General features: G+C 46.6%; 1 protein-coding gene across 5 annotated transcripts; it reads left to right on the top strand.

Annotated features, from left to right (window-relative positions):
* The first annotated feature begins 17 nt into the window (after positions 1–17).
* ZFYVE27 (zinc finger FYVE-type containing 27) lies at positions 18–25230 on the top strand. Of its 5 annotated transcripts, XM_007534142.3 has the most exons (13): positions 18–149; positions 1306–1503; positions 6653–6723; positions 9032–9218; positions 13113–13208; positions 14761–14873; positions 15547–15686; positions 16121–16192; positions 18079–18099; positions 18258–18402; positions 21953–21999; positions 22272–22353; positions 23628–25230. In XM_007534142.3, the coding sequence occupies exons 2-13, from the start codon at positions 1307–1309 to the stop codon at positions 23690–23692; spliced, it is 1236 nt and encodes a 411-aa protein (XP_007534204.1). In that variant the 5' UTR covers positions 18–149; position 1306; the 3' UTR covers positions 23693–25230. The 5 variants fall into 5 exon arrangements, with proteins under 5 accessions (XP_007534204.1, XP_060027510.1, XP_007534205.1 ...); XM_060171527.1 differs by lacking the exon at positions 13113–13208; XM_007534143.3 differs by lacking the exon at positions 18079–18099.
* The last annotated feature ends 2755 nt before the right edge of the window (positions 25231–27985 follow it).

Genomic DNA, 27985 nt, shown 5'->3' with positions numbered 1-27985 from the left:
CGGAGCTGGAGCCGGGCGGCGCGGGGGCGGCGCAGACGCGGTGACGTCACGAGTGCGCGGCGGAGGAGCCATAAGCGTCACGGAAGCAGTGGCGGCCTGGAGGTACAGGATCTTCTCGGACCCGGACTTCTGAACTACCCTGCGCAAAGGCGTGTTGTCGGTGTGGGGGAGGGCCTGAGGGAACGCTTCGGGGTCCAGTGACCCTTTCTGTGCCCCCTGGCTGCCCTGTCGCCTCCGTCGATGAGGTGCCACTGCGTCCCACCCCAGGTCGTAGCCTTTCCGAACGGGGCCCGCACGGCCTGGCAGATTCCCTGGGTTGCAGAATTGGGGTCCAAGCCCCTGCAGGCCATGACCCACTTCACCCCTTTCTGGCCACCTACTGCATGTCCATCCTGCGTCCTTTTACACCACCTCCGCCCTCGGGGATTTGGGGCTCATTGTGGCCCCTTGGTCACAGGTTCCCGACACCCCTTCCCCATCGGGTCGCAGCCTTTTGCGTGATCTTGTCTATGTTGCTGTGCACGGAGGTGATGTCCGTCATTTTGGCTAAGCTTTTAGGGTAGGACCTTGAAATTAGGAAGCGGAAGAGCATTGCTCTGACTCTCCCCATCTGCCAGGGGAGGTGGGAATGAAGGGCTTTGGAAGGTGATGTTTGTTTGGTGGGGTTCCAGGATGAGAAGTGGCTGGTGGTCAGAGAGGGTGCAGGAAACTCCTGAGGGAGGTTTAGAGGGTGGGTCGGGACAGGAGAAAGCAGAGGGAACCTAAAAGTTGGGCAGTTCATGTATACATTCCATGTTGTGTGCCCACAGTGTGCAGAAACAGTGGTGAACAGAAGACAGTCTTTGGTCTCAAAGTTAAAGGGGGAAGGCCAGCTAATATGCAAGCTTTACTTTGGTGTGATAAATGCTTTGGGAAGGTTGAGGATGGCCTCCCAGTCCGGACTGGGGGCCTTGGCTAGACCTCTACAATGAGGACTTGGTAGATAAATGATGAATAAAGAGTGGGAGAAAATACTTCAGGGCTTCATTTCTGGAGACCCCAGGCTGCCTGCCCCTCAGCAACAATGGATGTGCCTGGTCGCATAGTTTACAGTTTGTGAGAGATAGACCATTATTAGATGGAGAGTCAAAGTATAGGAGTCTATATCTGGGCAGTCCATTTTCCTCCCCTGTGAAGTGAGCATTCCCCCTTGGAGGCCGGCCTGCCTGCCTCCCAGGTTTGTTACAGGTACCACCTGAAATAACTCAGGTATTAGTGTTTTGGGAATTGGAAGTGCAGTGTAAACATTAGAAATTGTGGTTACAGGATGCAGAACTCAGAGCGAGAGGGGAGTGGGCCTGAGGTGAGCCCCAGCGTGATGCCCGAGGCTCCCCCAGAGTCTCCACCTGCCCCAACCAAGTCGCCTGCATTTGATCTCTTCAACTTAGTTCTGTCCTACAAACGGCTGGAGATCTACTTGGAACCCCTAAAGGATGCGGGTGATGGTGTCCGGTACTTACTCAGGTATGGATTTTGTAGACTTGCTCTGACTTACCTTGCTTTTTTTGTAAGGGACTGGGCTGTCAGTTCAGCTTTAGTGAGGAGCGGTTCTGGGAGGTCCACAGGCTTTTGCTTATACCACTTACACCCTGTGTCTCAGTCTCTTAGAACCCAGGCCTTTCATGAAACCTGGGTTTCTTCATGATTAAGTAAGTTCATATATCAGGGTAGCTAGTTCGCTTTAAACACTGCCTTCTAAGAGCAGGTGTCCACCCCCCCCACACACATTCCCAGTATTAAGATATTAATAAATATTAAATTAATAAAATTAGGATCTAATTTTGAGCATAAGTTAAAGAAATAAAAATACCTGTGAACAAACAGGTAATACATTAACAAATGTTGCTTTAGAGTTATGCATCTCCAAATCTGTTACTGTGTTTTGTTTTTTGTTTTCATTCTCTATAATTTTCTTTTTTCTATTTTACTGCACTCTCTTTAAGATTTAATTATTTGATGAGAGAGAAAGATACCAGAGCACTGCCCAGCACTGGCTCATAAGTATTGCTGGGGATTGAGTCCGGGGCCTTTGGGACCTTAGGCATGAAGAGATGGTACACAACTGCTGTGCTCTCTCCATGGCCCTGCTCACTTTGTTTCTGATTTGAAATTACAGACATAAGGAAGGAGAGGTGGCATAATGGTAATACAAAAAACTTTCATGACTGAGGCTCTGAAGTCCCTGGTTCAACACCCACGTAAGCCAGAGCTGAGCAGAGCTCTGGTTAAAATTAAAAAGACAATTAAATTGCAAATAAGTGCTATTCCACTCCTTAGCTACTTCAGTTTGTCTATAAATGACTTTTTTCACTAAGTAAAATAATACTCAGTAAAATCAAGGGACATGATAATTGCCAAGTTACCAGAAATTCTCAAATTCTTATTACTTGAAAAAAAACAAAAACAGAATTCTTTGATGCCATTCTATACTTAGTTCATATTCAGATTTCCTCAGTTGTCTCAAGAAGGGCATTTATAACAGTTTTGGTTAAATCAGATTCCAATCCAGGACTATGCATTTTATATGATTAAAATGCCCCTTAAGTCTTTTTCAGTCTGAAATGGTCTCTTATTGCATGACACTGATTTGCTAATAAGACTCAGCTGACTGTTCTGATGAATTTCCTACCTGGGTTTGTCTGGTTGTTTCCTCATGTTGCAAACTAGAAGTTAGGTTTAAAGGTTGTATTATATGTAAACAAAAAAAATTTTTTTTTAATTTTAAAATTTAAAAAAAAATTTTAAGGCCATGAATTCCTATTATAGTACTGCATTTGGAGTTGTATAAAGCTTGATTGTCTTCAAGGACAGGCTTTTGCTCTTTCTTTCCCTTCCTTCCTTCCTTCCTCCCTTCCTTCCTTCCTTCCTTCCTTCCTCCCTTTTATGTACGTTCATGTGTATGAGTTTTCTAGATTCCACATGAGTAAATCATCTCATAGTTGTGTCTTTCAGCTCTTTACTTAGTTCATTAAGCATAATCACCTCCAGTACCATCCATTTTGACCAAAAGGACACATAATGTCTTTTTTTGATTGCACAGTAGTATTCTATGAAGTATATGTTCCATAACTTGTTTAGCCAGTCACCCAGGACAGATATGCTTAATCTGGAACCTGTGAAGAGAGCTATAGGAGTCAACAAGTCTGCAACAGCTTATGCATATGTGTATGTGTGTATATTTCTGGGGGAGAAGGATCTAGTTTACTTAAGGTCCTCATAAAGAACTTCAGCCCCCTAAGATACCCAGGAGAGATAGGGATGAGGCTGGGTTCACCTCTTAAGTTGTCTTGTTACTGGGTATTCATTTTTACCTTGGTCTAGAAATAGTGGGAAATATATTTTTTAACTGTTGAAAGCCTTACATTTTTCTTGTTTGCTCTATGATGCCTTTCATTATTCCTAGAGTTGAATTAGTTGCTATTCTCAAAGTTAGGATCTTTACGAATCACTCTGTTAGATTACAATAGAAAATAGGGAGATTATATGAGGAAGGTCTCATAATCCCATCACAATCAGCTAGCTAAAATAAACTTTGTGTTCCTTAGGGAAGGGGGTGCTTTCTGGTGTGTGTGTGTGTGTGTGTGTTGCTTTTGTGGCTGAGCATAAACATTAAAAATAGCTTGCTCTTCATTTTTTTTAATGTTTTATTTATTTATTTATGAGAAAGATAGGAGGAGAAAGGACCAGACATCACTCTGGCACATATGTACTGCTGGAGATCGAACTCAGGAGCTCCTGCTTGAGAGTCCAAAGCTTTTTCACTGCGCCACCTCCCAAACCACATTGCTCTTCTTTTCTACCATGAGTCTTTTGGTGCTTCTTGACACTACTTAGGATTTTTAAAAAATATTTTTTCATATTATCTTTATTTATTTGATAGAGACAGAGAAAAAAATGAGAGGGAAGGGGGTGATAGAATGGGAGACAGAGAGACACCTGTAGCCCTGCTTCACCACTCCTGAAACTTTCCTCCTGTAGGTGGGGATCTGGGGCTTGAACTCAGGTGCACTACCCCCTTTTTTTCCATTTTATGAAATTAGGAGTCTGAGAATGTGGTGGGATTGATTAAAGCTACTGAAGAAGCAGCAGTGGTCTTTGCAAGTCCCCAGGCGTTTGTGGTCTCTGCACCACTGGGAGAGGGTGCACTGGTTTGTCAAAGTGGCTGTCAGATCAGTCTGCGAGTTTGATGGTCCTTTTCTTAGTAAAGAGGATTTGACTTTGAGGAGGGACGTAATCTTGAGCTTTGGTTATGAGGTCTGAAGCCTAGAGCTGTGGTAGATTTTTAAAGACTCCTCTCCTCTGAGGCCATCTGCACCCCTAGGTAAGCTTTCCACAATGTAAATGCTGGTAAAGACAAGTGGGAGAAGCTTTAAGATGAAAGCAATTGTGTGATGTTTTTATTTCTAAAGTGAGATTGGCTTCAGACTTGATTTTTAATCTGCTTTTCTTCTAGTAGCTGTCTCTAGATGGTTTTGAAACCTAATTAGGGTTGTGAGTGTGTTGAATTTTAAGAGAAAGGCAGAAATCATTTTATTCCATTATTCACAACTTTCATTTTTGGTGTTGCCGGAGCCTCATGCATTCATTGTTTCACGGCATTGGGTCCATGTTTCATTCATATATACAAGAGCCAGAGAAATACCATGCCACTGGAGCTTCTCACTGTGCCGTCTTATCTTCCCATGTGATGCCAGGCCTTAACTGTGGCTGCAGGCCTGATAAGGCGGGTGCCCTACTCAGTGAGCTGTTTGGCCTCATTTATAACTTCTGTTAAAAAGAAAAAAAGCACGTCGATTATTTAACCTCATATAGTTACTGTGAAATACCTTGATTAGGGCAAAAGAAATGTATTTAAGTTCAGAATATATTGTTTCCAACAATTTGCCTGTTTATTCTTTTGTTGGGTTTTTACCAATGATGCATTTTTGCATAGAAAAACATAGAAAGGGAGCCAGGTGGTAGCACAGTGGGTTAAGCGCACATGGCACCAGGTGTAAGGATCCCAGCTCGAGCCCCCGGCTCCCCACCTGCAGAGGGAGCCACTTCACAGGTCTGCAGGTGTCTTTCTCTCCTCCTCTCTGTCTACCCTTTCTCTCTCCATTTCTCTCTGTCCTATCCAACAAGAACGATGATGATAAACAAGGGCAACAAAATGGAAAAAAAATAAAATTAATTTTTAAAAAACATAGAAAAATAAGTCATGACTTTTCCGACATCCCAATATTTGTCTTTCTCTGTGGTTCATCTTTATTTATTTATTTATTTTATAAAAAGGAAACACTGACAAAACCATAGGATAAGAGGGGTACAACTCCACACAGTTCCCACCACCAGAACTCCATATTTCGTCCCGTTCCCCTATAGCTTTCCTATTCTTTAACCCTCTGGGAGTATGGACCCAAAGCCATTGTGGGATGCAGAAGGTGGAAGGTCTGGCTTCTGTAATTGCTTCCCTGCTGAACATGGGTTTGACAGGTCGATCCATACTCCCAGCCTCTCTCTCTCTTTCCCTAGTGGGCGGGGCTCCAGGACATATTGGTGGGGTTGTCTGTCCAGGGAAGTCTGGTTGGCATTGTGGTAGCATCTGGAACCTGGTGGCTGCAAAGAGAGTTAACATACAAAGCCAAACAAGTTGTTGACTAATCATGAACCTAAAGGCTGGAGTAGTGCAGATGAAGAGTTAGGATGGGATCTATGTTTTGTAGATAGCTAGTAGGCCTATTTTAGTTATATTCCAAAGGGCCAGTGGCTATACTAGTTTTTTTTTCCCCCTGAGCCTGAAATCTGATATGCTGGTGGATCCTAATTAACCCTGTTCTTTAGAACGTATGTATAGTGCTTTTATTACTCTCTTTTTCTTTCCCCATTCTTAAATCACCATTATCAGGCACTAGGGCAGATATATTTCCTTGTCCTAAACGACCCAAGTTTCTTCTCTTTTGGGGGATAGGGTGCCATTAGTCGTTATGGGGATGGGGTTTGTTTCCAGTTCAACTAATGGCATGTTTACTGAGAGAACAGTAAACTGTTCTTACTGGCTTCATCATCCTCATCTTTTTTTTTTTCTTGCCAAGTTTATAAAATAACTCAATCTCTGAAAATTACAGAAATAAAAAAAAAGAGAACGTTACAAATGGTGTAAAATCCTCCACATTTGGTTCTTTTCAGTTACTTATTAGATGAATCTTATGCAGTGGATATGTTTTTATGAAATGATAAAAGTAAAAACTATAAAGAAGAAAGTATGTCATCGTTACCTTTTAAAGAGAGTAGAACTTTACAAAACAGATTAAACAGTATTAACTGGGTTTCCTACTACATAGGCTATAAATCGTTTTTCCTTTATTTAGACTTAGTTCTCTATGGGTCTTTTATTTCTAAGGAAATGAATGACCTTTCACACCCCACAGCTTAATGTGTGACCTTAACTTCTCTCCCAGTCACTTGATGGAGTGAGAGAACTGCTTTTCACCCACTGGCATTTCACACACCCTGCTCTTGCTCCTGGTTTTGACTGTTTGTGTGTGTGTGTGCGTGAGCATTCATGTGTGTGTGTATGCACAATCCACAGGAGCAGTGGTTGTCTTTAGTGACCAGACTCTTTGTGTTGCAGGTGGCAGATGCCTTTGTGCTCCTTGCTGACCTGCCTTGGCCTCAACATTTTGTTCCTCACATTGAATGAAGGTAAGAACTGCTTCCAGGGGCCAGGGGTGCTTTGTGATGGTTGCGGAGGAAATTCAATAAGCAGCCCAGTGTGAAGAAGCTGCTGTTCTTGCCCTACAAGCCTCCCTCTGTGTTTACTTCAGCAGAACATGGGTCCTCTGGCCTGGAATTCTGGCTAGACTGCTGGTGTGACCCTGGACATGTTTTTCTTTTTAATTATGAGAGAGAGAGGGAGGGTGTGCACACACTAGAGCACTACTCAGCTTTGGCATAGATCGGTGCCAGAGGTTGAACCTGTGGTCTCTAGGGCCTCAGGCATACATGTTGATACTCTGACAGGCTGGTACCTCACTGGTCCTCTCAAGCAGGTTCTTAATCTGTCTGCTCAGGCTAAATTTTCCTCTTCTCTAAAGGAAGATAATAACTGTCTTTAGAGGGTAGTTGTAAAGATGAGATAATCTGTGTCTAACACAGCACAGTTCCTGGCTGAGTAAGCAGTATTGCAGGGTATCTGTTATTGTTTTCTTCTTGTTTATTGATATAATCAACTTTTTTTCCTTTTTTCTTTTTTCAAATTGACTCGGATCATATGGGAGTGTGAGGGTACCAGAAGAATGAGCTAATAAGGGATTTTTTCCTAAGGTTCAATCTCCTCCCGCATCACCATAAGCCACAGTTGAGCAATAAGTACTCTGGTGAAGAAAAGAAAAGAAAAAAGGATTTTTGCTAGCCTGTTTATTTTTCTGGCTCAGCAAATAAACCCAACAGGGAGTCACCAGCAGCGAGGGTTTTGTGTATGAAACCTTTGAGGTAGATATGGTCAGATGGTCAGCTGTAGGAGTCCCATGGAAAAGGTCTCTTGTAGACTTTTTATGACAGGGAATACTGTCACCCAGCCCTTCCCCTGGTTGGTAATAGCAGATGGCTGCAAATAAAGCTAAGCCCCTGAGGGGAAATGAATGCAGGGCTTGGGAAAAGTGTCCTGACCAGCTGGATCCCTTACTCGTGTGCATACGGCTATTTGATTCACTTCTCAATCTCCTTTGTTTCCTATGGAGATATGGATTCATTGGGTTGAAAATAACACAACTTTCATGAAATAGCACCTTCTGTTTCTTAGTAGGATTTTTCTTTTTTTTTCTTTTATTTATTTATTCCCTTTTGTTGCCCTTTTTTTTTATTGTTGTAGTTATTGTTGTTGGATAGGACAGAGAGAAATGGAGAGAAGAGGGGAAAACAGGGGAGAGAAAGTCAGATACCTACAGACCTACTTCACCGCTTGTGAAGCAACTCCCCTGCAGGTGGGGAGCCGGGGGCTTGAACCGGGATCTTTAATCAGTCCTTGTGCTTTGCGCCACCTGCGCTTTACCCGCTGCGCTACCACCCAGCTTCCAGTAGGATTTTTCTTTTGCCAACTTAAACTCATATCCTTCCCAAGCGGTTATATTTTCTTCTTTTTTTAATATTTATTTATTTATTTATTCCCTTTTGTTGTCCTTTTTTTTTATTGTTGTAGTTATTGTTATTGATGTCGTCATTGTTGAATAAGACAGAGAGATGGAAAGAGGAGGGGAAGACGGGGAGAGAAAGATAGACACCTACAGAGCTGCTTCATCACCTGTGAAGAGACTCCCCTGCAGGTGGGGAGCCGGGGGCTCGAACTGAGATCCTTACGCTGATCCTTGCACTTTGCGCCACGTGTGCTTAACCTGCTGCACTACTGCCCGACTCCCGCAGTTAGATTTTCTAAATGTGATTCTAAAGTGCATCAGTTCACATGGCGGATATTTAGCAAATATTCACCCTGCACCCAGTGCTCTGTCAGCTACTTTGGGGGTGCCATGGCACATGAAAGAAGTTCTTTTGCGTTTTATCTCAGTCTCACCATTTCTCAATCCCCAGTGGTCTGTGGTGTCCTAAGAGCCAGAGAAAAGGGTTCTAGTCTGCCTCACTGGCCCAAAGGTCAGATTCCCTGTCCATAGGGAGTGCCCGGGGATCAGATTTCAGGCACGAGCCACCTACTGAGTGCTAGCATAGGTTTTGTTATATTAAAACATGGGTTTGGCTGACAGCGATGCTAAAGTCCCAGTTCTGAAGAATACACTTGCACAGAGGAGACCGTGACTGTACCTGTAATATGCCATGTGATGATAAGTTCTGGGTTAAGGGGGTTGGAGAGTGAGGAGGAGATACTGTTTGAATGGGTGATGGGGGCAGGCCTCTCGGGCAGAGCCCTGGAGGAGTCCAGACGGTGAGTCTGAAGACATCTGGGTGGGCAGACTCTCCAGCCCTTGCTGCCTGTTCACCTGTAGTGTTGCTGGCCCCACAGGTGCCTGGTACTCAGTGGGCGCCCTGGTGATCTCAGTGCCTGCACTGCTGGGCTACCTTCAGGAGGTTTGCCGGACACGGCTGCCTGAGTCAGAGCTGATGCGGAGAAAATATCACAGCGTGAGGCAGGAGGACCTACAGAGAGTACGTCTGTCTCGCCCTGAAGCCGTGGCAGAGGTGAAGAGCTTGTGAGTATGGAAGGGAAAGGGCCCAGGAGGCAGCGTAACAACAGCCACTGCACTGAGAGCTTGCTTTGTGCAATGTGGGCATTGTATTAGGCAAACCACAACTGCTACTTCCTTTTACCTTTTTTAGTAGTTCTGGGAGGTAACTGCTATTAATAACCTCCATTTGTGGATGAGGGCACTGGCTTACAGAACTTGAAGATGACCGAGCTGGGTTGAGACTCTTGATGTAGATTCACTGCTTGTTTTCTTTCTACTGAGGGGTTGTTGTAGTTATTGTTGTTGTTGATGTCCCTAGGTTAGGGTCTAGACATATGCATGGGACACTGCCTGGGTTCAAATCCTGGCTCTTCCATTTACTATATGTGACAGCTTTGGTATTTCTGAGGAGTAATCTTAAGATTTTAGCATCTTAATATTCAGAATAATATTAACTGTGGGGACTTAGTGGCATCTGGCATTCACTGAGCCCTTTGAACCCACCCTGCTCTCTAGATGTTATAGCAGGGCTTCTCATCTGTCCCAGACAGCACAGCCAGCCATCTGTAGAGCTTCAACAAAAACATCTTAAACAGAGGCCTGGGCCCCACCCTAGCAGTTCTGAGTCAGTTACCTGGAGTGATGCTTACATATCTGTGGCTTAAAAATCAACAATCTACTGCATGTACCACTGCCTCTGCGCTCACCTGGGGAGCCGTGTGTGCAAGTCTTTAGTTGAAAGAAGACCTAGGACTCTTCAATGTGTTGTTTTCTTTTTTTTTTTTTATTCCCTTTTGTTGCCCTTTTTTTTTTTTTTATTGTTGTAGTTATTGATGTCATCTTTGTTGGATAGGACAGAGAGAAATGGAGAGAGGAGGGGAAGACAGAGGGGGAGAGAAAGACACCTGCAGACCTGCTTCACTGCTTGTGAAGTGACCCCCCTGCAGGTGGGGAGCTGGGGCTCGAACTGGGATCCTTATGCTGGTTCTTGCACTTTGCGCCACATGCGCTTAATCCGCTGAGCTACCGCCCAACTCCCCAATGTGTTGTTTTCACAGAAGTTCATTTTCAAATAAATTTATTAAAACCTCCAAAAAAAATCAACAATAAAAACTTTTTGAAATGACTTTGAACTTACAGAATGAGTGCCAGACTAATACAAAGACCTCCCACAAACCCTTTAATTAGATCAAACAATTATTACATTTTCTGTACTGACTTATGTCTACACACTGATAATAGTTTTACATTCTAGGCCATTTGAAAGTAAGTTGAGGGAGTCGGGCGGTAGTGCAGCAGGTTAAGCGCAAAGTGCAAGGACCAGCATAAGGATTCCGGTTTGAGCCCCCGGCTCCCCACCTGCAGGGGAATTGTTTCACAAGTGGTGAAGCAGGTCTGCAGGTATTTATCTTTCTCTCCCCCTCTCTGTCTTCCCCTCCTCTCTCCATTTCTCTCTGTCCTATCCAGCAACGACGACATCAGTAACAACAACAGTAATAACTACAACAATAAAACAAGGGCAACAAAAGAATAAATAAATATTTAAAAAATTTTAAAAAAAAGAAAGAAAGTTGCAAGCATCTGCCTATTTACCCTAAATACTTAAGTCTGCACTTTCTAACATCAAGGATTTTTTTCTTATGTTTCCATCATCCTAACAGTAAAATTGGAAAATTTGAGTGGGGGGGCAGGCAGTGGCATACCCAGTTAAGTGAACACAGTACTAAGTACAAGGACCCATGCAGGGATCCAGGTTCAAGCCCCTGGCTCCCCACCTTCAGGGTGACACTTAACAAGTGACAAAGTTGGTCTGGAGGTATCTCTGTCTCTTTCCCTCTATCTCTCCCTCTTCTCTCAGTTTCTCTCAGTCCTAAAATGGAAAAAAAAAAATGGCTGCCAGGATCCATGGATTTGTAGTGCCAGCACCAAGCCCCAGTGATAACCATGGAGGCAAAAAAATAAAATAAATTTAAAATTTGCTACTGATGACATTAACATTATTACTATATCTAATATATATCAATAGTTCCAATCAAATTTTACCAGTGGTATCAATGAGGTTTTTTAAGTGTTAATTTCTTCTGATCCTAAATCTAATCTAAAATCATATTGTGTTTAGTTTATGTTTATCTTTAGTCATCTGTAACCTATAATATTTTCTTTATTAGATTATCATGAAGTTGACATTTTTAGTAGGACAATTTATTTTGTAGAATTAGTTATTATTTTTAGCTTTTAAAGTTACGATTTTAGCTTTAGTTGAAAGACTAGGATTTTGTAGAATTTCTCTGAGATGGGGTTGTTTGCAGTCAAATGCTTTACCCCTGAGCTATACCCCCAAGATGGAGTTGTTTGGCTCCAGGTGACTAGACTCAGGTTATGCATGTTTTGAAGGAATATGACTGGGTAACAAGTTGTATCACATCAGGAGACACCTGATGTCAGTCTGTCTGTCTTTTCACAGGAGACACTCAGAATCACTTGATTAAGGTCTCTATAAGATGACAGTTTTTCTGTTTTAAATTATCTTTATTTATTGGATAGAAACAGCCAGAAATCAAGAGGGAAGGGGGTGATAGGGAGAAAGGCAGAGAGACACCTGCAGTACAGCTTCACTACTTGCAAAGGTTTCCCCCTACAAGGGAGACCAGGTGCTCAAACCTGGGTGTCGGGAAATTGTAACATATGCACTCCGCCAGGTGAGTCACCAAGATGATAGTTTTGCCCTTTGGAGTTAGTACTTGGGAGACTATGTAAATACCTTTCTCCTCTTCACACATTGACCCACTACTTTTAAATTCTTTGATGGGCCTTCATCAGTTTACTACTATGGAGTTCATGAAGGTGATTTTTCATTAAGAGCTAGCATTCTTTATGAGAAAGAGTTTTCTTTTCTTCCTTCTATCTGAACATGAAATTTTAATTTTACTCAATGGGCTGTCTAGTCATGTATCAGTTAACGTTATCTCGGTCAATGACTTAGATGATGATAACCCCAGTAGGCTGTGTACAATACAGCTGTGTGTTGTCGCCATGTGCAGAGACCTGAATTCTCCCTCTCTGCTCCTTCCTCTCTCAATTTCTCTCTGTTCTATTCAATAGAAAATAGAATGAAGGAAAAAAAAAAAGAAAAAATGGGGGAGTTGGGCGGTAGCGCAGGTGGCGCATAGCACAAAGACCTGTGTAAGGATCCTGGTTTGAGCCCCCGGCTTCCCACCTGCAGGGGAGTCACTTCACAGGTGGTGAAGCTGGTCTGCAGGTGTCTATCTTTTTCTCCCCCCTCTCTGCCTTCTCTTCCTCTCTCCATTTCTCTCTCTCCTATCCAACAACGATGACATCAATAACAACAACAACAATAACTACAACAAGAATAAAAACAAGGGCAACAAAAGGGAAAATAAACAAATATAAAAAAGAAAAAGAAAAAATGGCCACTGGGAGCAGTGGAATTACAGTGCTAATACCAAGCCTTAGTGATAATTCTGGTGGCAGAAAACAAACTAAACAAACTGTAACAACTCTCCAGGTGAGTCTCCTCTATAGTTCAGGTGGAGACATGTTAATCTATATTCTTCCATGTATCCTTATAGCTCCAGTTTGTTGGTAAGGTGGGTACCTGCTGCTCATTTTCTAGATGAGGAAACAGTAACCCTGGAATTTAAGTAGCTGGCTCAGTATCTTGAGGAAGAGACCAGAGCAGGAGCCTTTGCCCTCTGTCCATTTCAGCAGGGGCTCCCAGATAGGGGCTGAAATGTGTGTGGTTTCTCTCACCCTCTCTGTCTCCACTGAGTTTGGGGAGAGATAGTCTGGGCCCAGCCAGCCGTACCTGTGAAGCCTTGGCTTTGCTGCCCAAGAGTTCTGTCACATCACGTGACTGAATGAGCAGGACGTGCTTCTCACCTACGCCCATGTCTGCAGCCTGGTCCAGTTGGAGGCCTTCCTGAGCCGCCTTTGTTGCACCTGTGAAGCTGCCTACCGTGTACTGCACTGGGAGAACCCCATTGTATCTTCACAGTGAGTGCCCACCCCCAGTGCCCTGAAGAATTTGTGACTTGAGCCCCAGTAATGCCAGCAGCCTCGAGAAGGCCCCTCCCGATCCCAATCTCATGTTTATTTTTTCTTTTATTTTTAAAATACATGTATTTTAAAATTTAGTTTGTATGAGATACAGACCGAGTTTCATGTGAGAGACAAGAGAAGTCAGAGTGCCACTCAGGTATGTGTAACATTGGGGATGGAACCAGCAATCTCAGGCTAGTCCTCTACCAGCCGAGCTACTGTCCTCTACTGTCCCCAGTCTGATCTGTTTAAATTACAATTTTTCAGATGTGTATACTTTATGAATTTATAGCTTCATAGTGTGATATATGAGGTATTTTTTTCTTTCTCATGTAAATGGTATTTGTTGTGTAACTTTGGAACTATTTCCAATATAGATGATTTACTGTAGATATTAATGTAGGCTAATTTATGGAACCATTTTCTTTTTTAAAAAATTTCTTTATTGGGGGACTAATGTTTTACATTCAATAGTAAATACAATAGTTTGTACATGCATAACATTTCTCAGTTTTCCACATAACAACACAACCCCTACTAGGTCCTCTGTCATTCTTTTTGGGCCTGTACTCTCCCCCCCACCCATCCCAGAGTCTTTTACTTTGGTGCAATACGCCAACTCCAGTTCAGGTTCTACTTGTGTTTTCTCTTCTGCTCTTGTTTTTCAACTTCTGCCTGAGAGTGAGATCATCCCATACCATTTTCTTAATACACAATCATTTCTTCTTTTTATTACTAACCCTGTAGGGAACATTTATATGGGATTAGCTTTATTTATTTATTTTTTTTCAAGATTTATTTATCAGAGAGAGGAAGAGAGGTTGAGAGAGATAGAACCAGAGCATCACTATGGTGCATGTGATGCTGGGGATTGAACTCAGGGCCTCATTCTTGAAAGTCCTAATACTTTATCCACTACACCACCTCTTGAATCATGGTTTAGCTTTAATTGGGGGGGGATGTTATTTTTAGAATAAAATCTAGAACAGAACAGTTGGGTTACATGGAATGAATTTTTTTGATGCTTATTAAATACATGTGAACAAAAATAACAGGTAATATTCATTTAGTTTTCACCTTGTGTCAGTCACCGTGCTCGGGGCTTCCCATTATTTTATCTCATTCTTTATTGCAACCTTGTGAGGCAGGCACTGTTTGACATGTGAAGGAAACAGTGCTTAGAGAACTGGATTATAGTCCTATTCTGTTTTAGCCTAGGCTTCAGAGCCTGAGGAGTGATGAGTGTTGGACTCAAACTGTTGATGTGGCCCCTGCCTCGATCACTGTCACATCTTCCTCACTGCCAACAGTGAGCACCCAGTGACTTACTGCCAGTTGTAAATCCTCCCTCCTTACTTTACTTGCAGCTTGTTAGGCTAGATATTGTCAGGTTATTAACTGTACACAGGGAAGTTTCTCACCTAGATGGTCCCATTGTGGGTGTGCTCAAAATCTGTGTCCTTCTGATCTTATGAATGTCTAACCTGATTGCTTTCTGTTGATCTAGGTTCTATGGGGCTCTGCTGGGCACGGTTTGCATGCTGTATCTGCTGCCGCTCTGCTGGGTCCTTGCCCTTTTAAACAGCACACTTTTTCTGGGGAATGTGGAGTTCTTTCGAGGTAAGTTCTGCAGAGCCTGACAGGTGTGGGGCCAGGCCTGTGCTGAGGGCTGGGTTGGCTCCCTCTCTCTCTTTGCTGCTGATCACATGTGGCATACGTTCCACCAGGGGGCAGCACCATGCTAGTGTTGTGAGGTGGTTTAGTTTTAGGCGCCTACTGTAGGGCTTCCTCTCCCTTCCCAAGGCCGATGAATCAGTGACTTCTGGGAGATGAGGGAGGATATTTTCCCAGTGCTGCCATTCACCCGCCAGGACGTAGCCACCTGGAGTTGCTGCCACATCTCTATGTGACCCCAGAGTCCCCATGTGCTGTCTGGCTACTGAAGCAGGGAGGCAGTCTAGAGAGGCCCTTAGTCACAGGAGCCCAGGCCTGTACATATATTTGGGTGATTACTCTATTTGCTTTCCTCCCTGTGGCTGGGTAACTAATTACAGAAGTGTAATTTATCAGCCACTTACTACATTTAGTCTCCAGCAGTCTCACGGGGTAGCATCTCAGTTTTGTTTGTGAGGTTGAGATTAGGTGAGGTCTTCAGAGGTAGGAGATGACTTCTTCCTGCAGCAGAAAGTGGGGTACTAAAGGAAGCTGGGCGGCTGCAGAAGTGGGTTCCCCCAGCACGCTCCTCATTCCAGCCTGTTTCTGCCTCCCGCCCTTTTCTTGTTGCCCTCTGTAGTGGTGTCTGAGTATAGGACATCCCTGAAGCGACGAATGAACCCCACGCAGGAAGAGAGTACCACTGAAAGCCCACCCCCACCAGATGCTAGGGGGAAGAGTGCTCTGCCAGACAGCACACCCGTGTCCACACCTACAGAGGTGAGTCACCCCCACCATCTGGGGCACTGGAACAGGCTCTGCAGCTGCTCTGCTTTACTGTTTCCTTTGCACGTTGTTCCAAGTGTTGTGTAGATAGTACCTGAGAGCTATGTCCTGATTTGCAGAGGAGAGGTGAATGCACACAGTTGCCCAGAAATGGTAGGGTCAGACCCAGCCTCGGACCCTGTGGTTCTGGAGCCTGTGTCTCAACAACTGTGCCGTACAGCTATTGCCCGTCTCTTCTCCCTGTCCCTGCCAGGTCCCAGTGCCCCTTCTGGTAGCATCCCTCTGTCTTAAAGTCATGCTATCTTTTCTGGGAATACTGGATTTGAAGGGAATACTGGATTTGAAGGGAAAACTGGATTTTTGTCTCAACCTTTGGGCCCAGGGCTACATTCTCTCTCCTGTAACAGCCTCTCTCTCTCTCTTTCCAGGACCTCACACCAGGCAGTGTGGAGGAGGCCGAGGAGGCTGAGCCTGATGAGGAGTTTAAAGATGCGATTGAGGTGGGTGGCCTTCTTCAAGCACCCTCAACTGACCAGGCTAGAATTTGGGTGGTCTTGCAGTCATGGAGTTTCTCACATTCCAAACCTGGGATTTTCTAATTCCTTCATATCCACAGAGAAGCTGAAACTTGCTCTGAATTAGAACTCACTGGTTGAAAGGGTGACCCTGAACTTCCCCTGGTGCTGTTGCTCATCCAGTCATGAATCCTTGGTGCTCAAGGCAGGGATGTCTCTGAAAGGCTCTAGACAATGCCTCTAGGAGCAATGGACCAGTTGCCGCCTTGGCTGGAGATGGGGATTGGCACCTTTGATGTGGGGAAGGCAGACTTGGAGGAGGCAGTACCGTGTTTGGCTGCTGTGCTGCAGAAGGAGGTTGCTAAGTCATCCCTCTGGGAGATGGGGAGGGGAGATTGGAGAAAGTAGTTGTAAGACCAAGTGCTGTATCAGAGAAAATTAAACAGTCTTCCTAGTGTAAGACAGAGGTCTAAGCTGTGTGACCGTGCTGTTTACAGAAGATTCTTATTTGGCGTGCAAGCATGTAAAATTATTTTTTATGTTAATTCCTAAAAGTAGGGGAGATTTCAATGAAAATTCAGGATTTTCACTTTCTCTGAAAAATCAGGAGCACTGGGGTCCCTGTGCCTGTAAGGTCAGTGTAGCTGGGGAGTGACAGTCTCTTTCAGAATTGTTCTCTCATCACCCCCTGTTGTCCCTTCAGCTGAATCCTGGCTCATGTGTTGGTACGTTTATACTCTTATTATTTTTAAATAGGAGTATATTATAGTACATAATGGAGTAATTTTTTTTCTTTTTTTAGTTAAAATTTTTTTTTTTATTGATTTGTGATTGACAAGTCCATTGGATAAGAGGGGTACAATTCCATACAGTTCCCACCAGTTTCACATCCCATCCCTCCATTGGAAACTTTCCTATTCTTTATCCTCTGGGAGTATGGACCCAGGATCATTATGGGATGCAGAAGGTGGAAAGTCTGGCTTCTATAATTGCTTCTCTACTGGACATGGGTGTTGGCTGCTCAATCCACACTCCTAGCCTGTCTCTCTCTTTCCCTAGTGGGGCAAGGCTCTGGGGAGGTGGGGTTCCAGGACACATTGGTAGGGTCATCTGCCAAGGGAAGTCAGGTTGGCATCATGGCAGCATCTGCAACTTGGTGGCTAAAAATCATTAAGATATAAAGCAGAACAAATTGTTTAATAATCAGGAACCTAAAGGTAAGAATGTAGCAGATGTTATTTGGAGTCTCCATTTTGGAAAAAGCTAGGAAATCTACTTTAGGTATATATGAAATAATTTCTACTTATGCCTATTTTTAAAGTGGAAAATGAGACATAATAGGGGGTCTTCTGTGTCTTAATGGGACCCTTATTCCCACCCAGTCATCTTCACGCTCCCATTGGCCTCATCCATGTTGGTGTTACTGTTTCAGCTGTTTGAATATTGCTCTAAGGCCTTCACATGATTGTAGGCACTGGACTGCGGTAGCAACCCTGCAGCAAGAAATACATTTTATGTCATAATCCAGTTCACATCAGTAGCTATAAAATATGCAAAGTCAAGTGAGACAAGTTTCCCAAAAAATAAATTATAAGGAATATTTCCTTTCTTGTTCTTTTCATGAAAATCATGACTCGCCAAATTAACTTTATCCAGTTGGAAAGCAGTGCAGAGCTTTCCCCAGGCAGCTTTCTCACTCACTTGATGTTGGGGTCCTATTAATAGAAGCCTCTGTTAGAGTCACCCTCTGGGGTGTGCGCAGGCAGAATTCAGAGTAGGGCTTCTGTGTCTCCCTGCCCCCCTCTTAGCAGCTTCCTCTTCCTTGCTATCTTTCTGTTTTCTCTCCTTTCTCTCTGCACCTTGGGAGGCAGGAGACCCACTTAGTGGTGCTGGTAAGTAGGAGGGAGCCATGGTGAGGAGGGGCTGGGTGGCAGGAGGCTGTCGGGTCAGTTTCCCGCCTCCTGGGGTTCTCCCTGCTGGGGTGCCTCAGCATGCAGGTCCCGGAGCCCTGCTAAGTGGTGGGCAGGACTAGAAGGAGCTGTCCCCGCAGGAGGATGATGACTGTGCCCCGTGCCCAGCAGAGGATGAACTGGTCCTGCAGGACAATGGGTTCCTGAGCAAGAACGAGGTGCTGCGCAGCAAGGTGTCGCGGCTCACAGAGAGGCTTCGCAAACGCTACCCAACCAACAACTTCGGTACAGCGGGGGATGGGGGACGGGTGCCACGGGGGCCAGGGTCTTGGGGTTGTGGGTACTGGTCTGTGACAAGTGTGTGAACTGAAGCTATGGCCCTGGGGTCCTGGGAGGGTAGTAAACACTGTGTTACGGAATGTGGGTTCCTTCTTGTCCCTTTGTCCTGTGGAGCTTCAGTGTTCAGGAAGCCAAGATGCTCAGTTCCAGAAATATCACTCCAGGAGAGGGGGAGGGAGAAGGAGAGAGAGAGAGGACGAGAGAACTCTGAACTAGGTGACACCATGGAAGGCATCGTAGCTCAGTGGCTAATAGAGTAGAGGGTGACTCCCTGGTATATATTGTAGCTCTGCTGGGTGTCCTTGAGCAAATCACTTCACTTCCTTGTACCTCAGTTTCCCCTTCTGTAAAAGGAGGATGGTAATAGTTCTTATTCCCCAGAGTTGTTACAGATTATTTGGCAGTGCAGTGCCATGATCTGGTGTGTGCATGATGCTACCTTCCCAGACCAGTTTCTTTTCATTTCTTCTTCTTTTTTTTTTTTTTTTTTTTTTTTTTGTGGGAGGGAAGAGTAGGGTACGGGAGGGAGAGTTAGAGAGGAGAGATACCATGGCACCACCCGACTGTCCGTGGAGCTCAACTGGTATTACCAGAGGTCTTGGGCTTTCCCTTCCTTCTTTCCTTCCTTCCTTCATTCCTTCCTTCCTTCCTTCCTTCTTGTATCGCTGTTTATTTCACATCATGCACTAGCCCTGTCTTCTGTTTATGGTGACTGTTGACTCCGTAGTGCTATGTGCAGGGCCCTGCCCTGAGCACTGTCTCTTGTAGTGCTGACATGGATAGATAGGGCAGGAGCAAGCAGCTCTTAGAGGCAGCCAGCGTCAAGAAGTTTCAGGTGATAGTGCACAAAAATTAAGATTCCTGCTCTGGCAAATGGCATTCTCTGTCTGTGTCATTCAAGTAGAGACCCTGGGGCTATTCCAACTTTAGAGGTTAAAAGATTGATTTTCCAGAAGCCTTCAGCCAGTGCACAGTCGAGTGAGTGGTGACTCAGGTCCAGGCCATCTGATCTGGCTCCTAGGCTCTTTCTAACTCAGCACCCTACACTCGCCCTGGCATCAGGAGTGCCCAGGGTTTTTGTCTGTTCTACTTGGCTTTGGGTTCAGATAATCACCATCAGGATGGGTACGGGTCTCACCAGGTCCCCACAGGAAAGCAGTGACAGAGAATCCTTTCCATAAGCGCCTCTTGGCTTGGGTTCTGTGTCAGTCAAGGTAGCTTGCGGTCCCTGCCCTGAGTGTTGCCCTCCCAGCTCTGTGCTGTGAGGGCAGGTGCGGCATCTCTCTCCTGGGTCTGACCTCCCTCAGGTCAAGGTAAAGTGAGGTGAGTTGCTTTGGGGGTCAGTGGATGAAGGGGGCACCCCTAGAGGAGTGAGAATGTATTGCTCAGGAGCTTCTCTGACCTGAGAGAAGGAGCACCCTGTCTCGGGCACTCCGTGACTGCTACCCCTCCCTGGCAGGCCCCGTGCAGCCCTAGACTTCCCCCCTGCTCTGCTGCCTCTGTGCCCTGTCACATGCTGTCAGGACCTTGCTGAGAGTGGAGACGGGATGTTGGTAGATGATAAAGTAACAGGGGCACAGGCCTTCATGCACCCGTCTGAGCCAATGTCAGCATCCAGAGCCTGTGCTTAGGTCCATGCTTGTCTCATGACGCTGTGAGCTGCTTTTGGGTCTTTGGTCCTGGCAGTCAGCCCAGTTGACAGGGGTCCTGGCACATGGACCTTGTGTCAGTCTTGGGCTGCTCCTTTCCCCTGTTTGAGAACCTGCCCCTTTGCTAAGGTGAGGCAGAGATGGGCTAACTCTCACCCACATTCTTGATGGGAGGCGCTGAGTCATGGACCAGCCTGTTTCCTGGTTTGGCTCCACCAGTCAGTGGCCTCCACTGTGCTCTTCTCTTACCTCTGCGGAGGCCATGAGCTAACTGATAGCAACGGCATTAACTTTAAACACTTTGGCGTCAAGTTTCTTCTTATTATCTTCCTCCTTCTTTTACTTTATTTTATTTGAGAGGAAGAGAGCAATTTAGAGGGAAGAGGGGCAGTAGGGAGACAGACAGACACCTGCAGACCTGCTTTACCATGTGAAGCTTTCCCCCTGCAAGTGAGGACTGGGGGCTTGAACCTAGGTCCTTGCAAACTGCTGTGTGCACTTAATTAGGTGTACCACCACCTGGCCTCTTCAGATTTCTTCTTGATCTAGCTAGCATCTCCTTTCCTTGAACCTAGGAAGTCTCCCTTAGCAAGAACTGTGCAAGTGATTCTGGTGGGACAGAGGAGGGGACTGCATGTGACTGTCACTATAGCTTTGGGGCCTTTGTGTGAGGGATCTGGTGCTCTGAACCTGGCAGGCATATTAATTGTTCATACCAGATCATAGGAGACCTTTGGACCTCAAATCATAGAACACTCCTTCAGCAGCCTTACTGCTCAGGCTTTTCTGGACCCTGACTCAGCTTCCCTCTGGACCCACATGCCTTACAGCTTCTCTAGCTTTTTGCTGGGAGCACCTCTGTGGACCCCCTGCCTTTTTCTTCCCTGGGTCACTGCTCTTTGCCTATGTGCATATTTTTAGCACTGGACCAAATCAGTATTTCAGGAACAGTTCTTGGAGCCTTCACGGCTCTCCTGGGGGGTTTGTTTTTGCTTCTGGAGCCTGCAGAAGGCCCAGTGTAGAAGGCCTCCTCAGATCTCGGCTTGCCTCCATCCACTTGATTGTCTTCACTCAACTCTGAACTCCCTTCATTCATCAGACTGTGTCCTATTGGGTCTGCCTGTCCCACCTTTGACTTTCCTGGCAGCCTAGATGGCAGGAAAGCACAGCCCACTCCTAGCTGCCTTGACTTAGTCTCTGGAAGAATGATTCTTCTTCACATCTTTTCTTCTCTTTTGTAGCCATTGCTTCCTCCCTTCCATGGACTCCTCTGTCATCATCGGGAGTGTGGTGATCTTACTGGCTCTGCCTGTTCAGGTCCCTGCCCTGTCTTGTGCTTTGTATGTCTTTTCAGAAGTCTGCTTCCAAGCACTCTCCCAGATCTGGAGCCCACAGAAGGCTGAAATCTGGTGTTTGAGCAAGTGTTTGTGCTTCTACCTGTGGGTATAGTATTTGTAGGAGACACTTAAGGAGTCTTACGAGTTTGTTGCAGCTGCTGTTTCTGTGAAGTGTTTGTTGTCAGTTCCCCCCAAGCTTGGTGTCATTTCTAGGAATGGATTCTCTGGATGCTCTTTGATTTCAGTGGCTCCTGCATGTGGAGGATCTGAGCACAGGGCAGGACCCCCCTGATAGCACTGTGTGGTGTGGAGATGTCACTTCCTGGTAGAGTCTTCTTACTTTGAGCCTCCCCTAGGTCCAATCTGAAGGTTGATTCCTTGCTCACTGCTTCTAGCTGAGATGTTGACATGGGTGGGCATCCCTAGTATCCCCAGTTAGAAGAGGCAGGGAGTGGGTCAGTTGGGAGGCCCTGACTGGGTCAAGGCTGAGCTGTGACCTCTGTTTCTCAGGGACCTGCACAGGCTGCTCGGCTACCTTCTCAGTGCTGAAGAAGAGGGTGAGTTTCCTGGAGGGCTTTGGGGGGCAGGGAATGAGACATAGGGGCATCCTCAGTAGTCTGACTTCACACTGACATGGGGTCGGAGGCTTCTCAGTTAAGCAGGCATCCTCGCCACCCAACCTAGCATCCCTGCCTTCACCAGCCGTCCCTCGACACTAGTCCCAGGCTCCTTGAGTGGCATTGGCTGGAGAGAAGCAGGGAGCTCTGGGGCCTCCAGGAACCCCAGGGGGGAACATGTGTCTGATATTGACCTTGGCTCTTGTTTACAGCGGAGCTGCAGTAACTGTGGGAACAGCTTTTGCTCTCGGTGCTGCTCCTTCAAGGTGCCCAAGTCCTTCATGGGGGCCACAGGTGAGCACTGCAGGCAGCTGGGGGCAGGCCGGCGGGAGTGCTTGGCTGCTTCCTGCCTCATCTAAGACAGTGCTGCACGTGGGGAAGGAGCAAGGGGTAGGGAGATGTCAGGGAACTTGGGATCCTGGTTCGATTGGCAGGAACGCCCCTTCTGTGCCCCCTTAACAAACAAAACCCTGAGGTACCTGGTGCATGCAGGATAATGTATCTAATGTATCTGAATTCCAAAGTACAATAATGGACACTGCTTCACTGAATTAAAAAAATAGCACTAGCAACACCACGGAGGTTCCTCAGGGCCTCGCCTGCCTTCCCCAGAGGAAGCCACCATCCTGGCTCTTATTCTTCTCCCCTAACCTTACTCAGACTTTGTACAGAATGAGAAAGTCATTATTTTTTTTTCCTTCTACAAAAACTTGACATGCTCACTGTAGACAAAACAATAAAAAATGCAGAACAGCAAAAGAAGAAAAAATTCTTAGTGTTTGTGAGAGGATAGTCTGCCATGGGCTCTCCCTTGTCCGTGTGTGTGTGTGTGTGTGTGCGTGTGTATGTGTGTATTTTGTTATTAGATAGAGACAGAGAGAAATTGAGAGAGAAGGGGGAGAGAGAGAGGAAGGGAGACAGAGAGACCCCTGCAGACCTGCTTCACCGCCTGTGAAGCGACTCCCCTGCAGGTGGGGAGCCGGGAGCTCGAACCGGGATCCTAACTGGTCCTTGCACTTAACCCGCTGCGCTACCGCCCTACTCCCAGGCCATGTGCTCTTGAGGTGGGTGCACACGCCTGTCCCCAGAGCAAGGGGTGCGTGCCCTGCCTGCTGCTTTGTGAGGTGTGTTGGGGCTAAATGAACTTTTGTTTTCTAAATCCTTCTGATCATGCAAGTAGCACATGCTGATTCTAGAAGATTTGGCAATTACTGTACAGAAGGAGAAAGAAAAGAAAAATAATCTTGTAATCTTACCACCCACAGATAATCACCATTAAAACATTTTGGAAATTTTTCTTCTGGTATTTGATTTAGAAAATCATTTGGAAATTGTTCTTCCAGTGCCAGGATAATTTCTAATGTATGCAACACCTGGGAGAGGCCTGCTGTTGGCATAGTCACCACCAGAGTCCTGGGGTGCCAAGGCTAGTGCACAGGCTCAGTGAGGCTGGGTGGTGGGTGGTCTGTGTGGACTGCAGGGGGGTGGGGTGGGCCAGAGAAGAGGTTCTAGAAATTGGTAGCCAAAGGGCAGAACAAACATCTTACCAACTTCTTCCTCCTTTTCAGCCCCTGAAGCCCAGCGAGAGACTGTGTTTGTGTGTGCCTCGTGTAACCAGACCTTGAGCAAGTGAGAAGAGAGGCCAGGGGCCAGGCAGGTGCCGGTCCCTGGGATCAACCAGTAGGACACCCACTCTCCGTATCCTAGCCCCATGTGGCATGTGCCAGGCCAGTGTTGCCCAAATGCTAGTAGGCTTCCCTTTCATGCCCTTGCTGTCTCCAACTGGGTCCTGGAGCTGCTTCCCACTCCTGCAGATGGCTGGTGATGGCTGCTCTCAAATGCTGAGGGGAGAGGAGCCCTTGGCCTGTCATGGCTGCCCTGCTCTGCCCTGGGCTGGCCGTTGGCTCAGGGCTGAGCAGAGAACATAAGCTAGAGGGCAGCAGTGAGCCAGGCCTGGTCACTGATGTTCTGTGAGTATCAGCGCATCTCCCTTGCTCTGGAATTCCGAGACTGGAGATGCAAGAAGACTGGAAAAAGAAATTCTGCCCCTGATGGATGTTGGGCCAACCCCCTGGCCTCAGAAGAGCTTGCAGAAGGTCTTGGGAGTGCCACCCTCACTCTGCTGCTTGAATGCCCTTCCAGGCATCAGGATCTTTCCTGTAGAGGGAGCATCCAGGCTGAACAAGACCAAAAGTGCTTCTAGAAATAGAGCTGATGTTTCCATCCCCACCCCCGGCCCCCAAGAAAATGCATTATAGGGGGGCCTGGCAAAGTCCTTCAGTATTCAGAGAAAAGTAGGGGGCCTTCAGCTCAGAGGACCTCAGCCTCTGTGCAGAATCTCAGCCCACATGAAGCCCTGCTGTCCTCAGCTCCAGAGGGTAGATGCTGGTCACTCAGATCACTTGGCCTCCTCTGCCCAGCCTCAGGCACCCCTCCTCTGGTCTATAACTGCAGGCCCCTTCCCCTGCTCTCCATCCCAAGGACTATGAGATCAGGCAGGCAGAGTGCTGGTCCTGGATCCCTGGGCCCTTGGGGACTGGGGAGGGGGGTACTATGGACCTGGGACCTGAACTCCAGGAGGAAAGATTCAGTGGGAGCTAAGGCTGTTGGGCCCCCATCCTCTCTCCTACAAGTCCATGTTCATTCTGAGCTCTTGGGGGCTCAGTGTCTTTCTCCCTAAGCCATGAGCAGGCTCAGGCACCCTTCTTCCCTGGAGCCACCCTGCCTTTTTGAAGTATTTATTTATTTATTGCATGGTTCCTGGGAACACTCTGTACAGTAATTGGGACGATGAGGATGGAGAGGCATCTCCTATCCTAGGATGCTTCCCAAGAGTTAGGGACTGCCTGGGCTAAGGATCCATAGGAGACAGAGATCTTTCTATACCCTGAGCAGGTACCCAGGAGGCAGATGGGGGAAATGAGGGGCCTACCTAGGACCAGTGTTCTCTCACCAGTCCAGCCAGGCTCCATAGCCAAGTACCTCCCTCTCCCCAGGCAGTAAATGCCCATCTCTAGGGAACTAGGCAAACCTTGGTATACCCCTTCCCTGGGCTCCTTTGGCCTTCTAAGAGGCAAGAGTTGAGTTCTATGTGTTTTATTTATATTGGAGAGGAAATGAAAAGATCTCTGTGTATGGAGAATTGTTAATAAAAAGGCTCCAAGCTGCTTATGCTGTTGTCCTGGTCTCTGCAGTAACCCCCCTTACCCAGGCCAGAGAACAGTGTTGTCCCAGCACTGGCTGAGCTTGCAGGCTTGGGGCTGTGACTGCACTCAGGGTGAGGAGGTGGAGCGTGAAGTTGGGGTGTGAGGTGGGGGTAAGGGGAGAAGAGCAGTACTATGCTGGAGGGGCGTTCAGCTTGATGCAAGTCTGTCTTGTGACCAAATTGTGGGGGCCAGGCCAGGGCTTGGGGTTGAGGCCAGGACGTGGTAAACATAGCAAGGCAGGCTTCACAATGGGAAGGTTTTAGCTAATCCCTCTGAGAAGGCAGAGCAGAGTGAGTCCTGGCAGTGAGATGCAAGTCGGGTGTGGTGGGTTTCCTGCAGTGCCACCTGACCTCGTGAGCTCAAGTAATCCTCACACAGTCCTATGAGGTAGGTACTGCCCTCCCCATTTTATAGGTAAGGAAATTGAGCCTCAGGGAAGTTGTGTTTGTGAAAGGCTTGGCATGGTACTTTGCAGACCAAGGATGGGTCTGAGCTGTGTCTTCCAGAATGGAGTGGTGGGGAGGAGGGTGGGAGACCCTGCCACAGGAACTGTGAGGCCCCAATGCAGCACAGAACCCCAGCAGCCTCAGGGTCCTTGCAGCCTAGTCCTGGTCTAGGTGGGGCTCTGCAAAGCCCAAGAGCGTTTTCTGGTGTGAGCAAGTCCCAGAGCAGGGAAGAGAGAGGACCTTGTTCTGAAAGATCTTAATAGAAGGACATGCTATTAAAAAAGTACCCAGAGCTGTAGCTGGGGGAATAGCTTAGCTGGTAGAATGGAGGATTTGCACACGAGTGTCCTGGCTAGAGAGTTGCATGTACCAGAGTAGTGGTCTGGCTTCTGTCTTGTGTGAAACTTGGCTGACATGGAATACAAGGATTTTTTTTTTAATAACCAATTTTTTTTTTATTATTGAATAGAGACAGCCAGAAGCCAATAGGGAAGGGGGTGATAGAGAGGAGGAGAGACAAATGGACACCTGCAACACTGCTTCACCACTCTCAAAGCTTTGCCCCTGCAGGTAGGGACTGGGGGCTCAAACACATATCCTTGTGCATTGTAACATGTGAGTTCAACCAGGTGCACCACCACCCAGCCCTGAATAAAACTATTCTTAAGAAGAAAAAAAAAGCACACCCAGAAGGTAATACAGTGGTTAGAATGTTGAACTTGGAAGCATGTAGACTGGAATTTGATCCCGGTCATCACATGTGCCAACCAGAATGATACTCCAGTTCTGTCCCTCCTCAACAAATGAATAAGTCATATCTATATATATCTATATATATAGATAGATAGATAGATAGATATGTAGTATGAAGTATGAAAGCAGCTTCAGCAGGCTGGTGGTCCAGAGGAACAAGCTATTGGAGGAAAGCAAAGTAGGGTCTAGGGGCCAATGGGGCTAGCAGTGAGTCTGGGGAGAAGAGCCTGAGGCTGCACCTGCAATTCAAGGCGGTCGTCTGGAGGCCTTGGACCAATCAGCCCAGCCCCTCACTGCAGGAGCAGCAGCACATCCACGTGTGTGTGTGTGTGTGTGGGGGGGGGGGGGGTCATGTCTTCCATAGACTTTCTTAGAGGATAAGCCGGGCAGGAGGAGCAGGGGTAGTGAGGTGGTGCCTGCCATGGGTCAGCTCCACACTTGGTCCTCTTCCTTCAGTTCAGTACACTGGAGTGGCTACAAAGGCAGCACCCCGGCCTTTCTGTGCTGCTCCCCCATTATGTGAGGAGGGCACAAGGGTGAGCTCCACTGCTGTGGGGACTTTGATGGTCCGTGTGAGGTGTGCAGTGTGGTGCTGGGCACAAAGGAAAGGATCAGTGATCCAGCTCACATTCTTCAGCAAAAGAGTGACCAGATTCCCTGGAGGACTTACAGCATTGCTTTATGCAGTCTGGGGAGATAGCATCCTAGTTCTGCAAAAAAAATTCATGCCTGAAGCTTGAAGTTCCAGGTTCTATCCCCAGCACCACCATAAGCCTGAGCTGAGCAGTGCTTTTTTGGAGGGAGTGGGGTAGAGTCAGGTCCTAACACGTGCAATTTTCATTATTCTGAACTGCCTTTCATTCAGTGTGCAAAAAGAGAGAAAGGAAGAGGGACCACAACACCTCCCATACGGTGCTGGAACCTGGGTCCTGCACACGAATAGGCACATGCCCTACCTGGTGATGTCTCTTTTTTAATTTAGTGATTAGATTACATGATGACAGGACTATCGTTCCACATTGCACCCACCATGATAGTTCTGCGCTCCCCCCCAACCTCCAACAATAGGCACCATAGTTCTGGTGAGCTCTCTTTAGCTATTTAATTTTTTTTAACCAGAGAGTAATCTTTAATTACCATGCAGGGAAGAATCCTGAGGAGAGACCAGAGTATAGTTGGAAAAAACACAGTCATGATTACTTCACTTTGCTTGAAGATTGTTTTCCAGTGCCTAGAGGTAAGCCACCAGCCATGGCTGGAGTAGCTTTTGAAAATGAGATCAAGGATGAGAGAAGCATGATGCTCACCATCTAGGCTCACTCTCACCAAAGGGAAACCATGGGCTACTCCTTGTCCCCTTTTGCATGTGATTGGCCCCACAAGGACTGGCCAGGCATGGGTGACTTCAGTGTTCAGGCACCATGTTAAATGAAAACAGGGAGGGGCCAGCAGGATAACTGGTGGGATCCACAGCATAGAGACTGAGTGTGGAATGCCTAAATGGAGACTGTTCTCTGTACA

This window comes from Erinaceus europaeus, chromosome 14, assembly GCF_950295315.1.
Source record: "Erinaceus europaeus chromosome 14, mEriEur2.1, whole genome shotgun sequence".
NCBI classification, from domain to species: Eukaryota; Metazoa; Chordata; class Mammalia; order Eulipotyphla; family Erinaceidae; genus Erinaceus; species Erinaceus europaeus.
The sequence above is the reverse complement of the archived record's forward strand: the minus strand, read 5'-3'. Positions and strand labels throughout refer to the sequence as shown.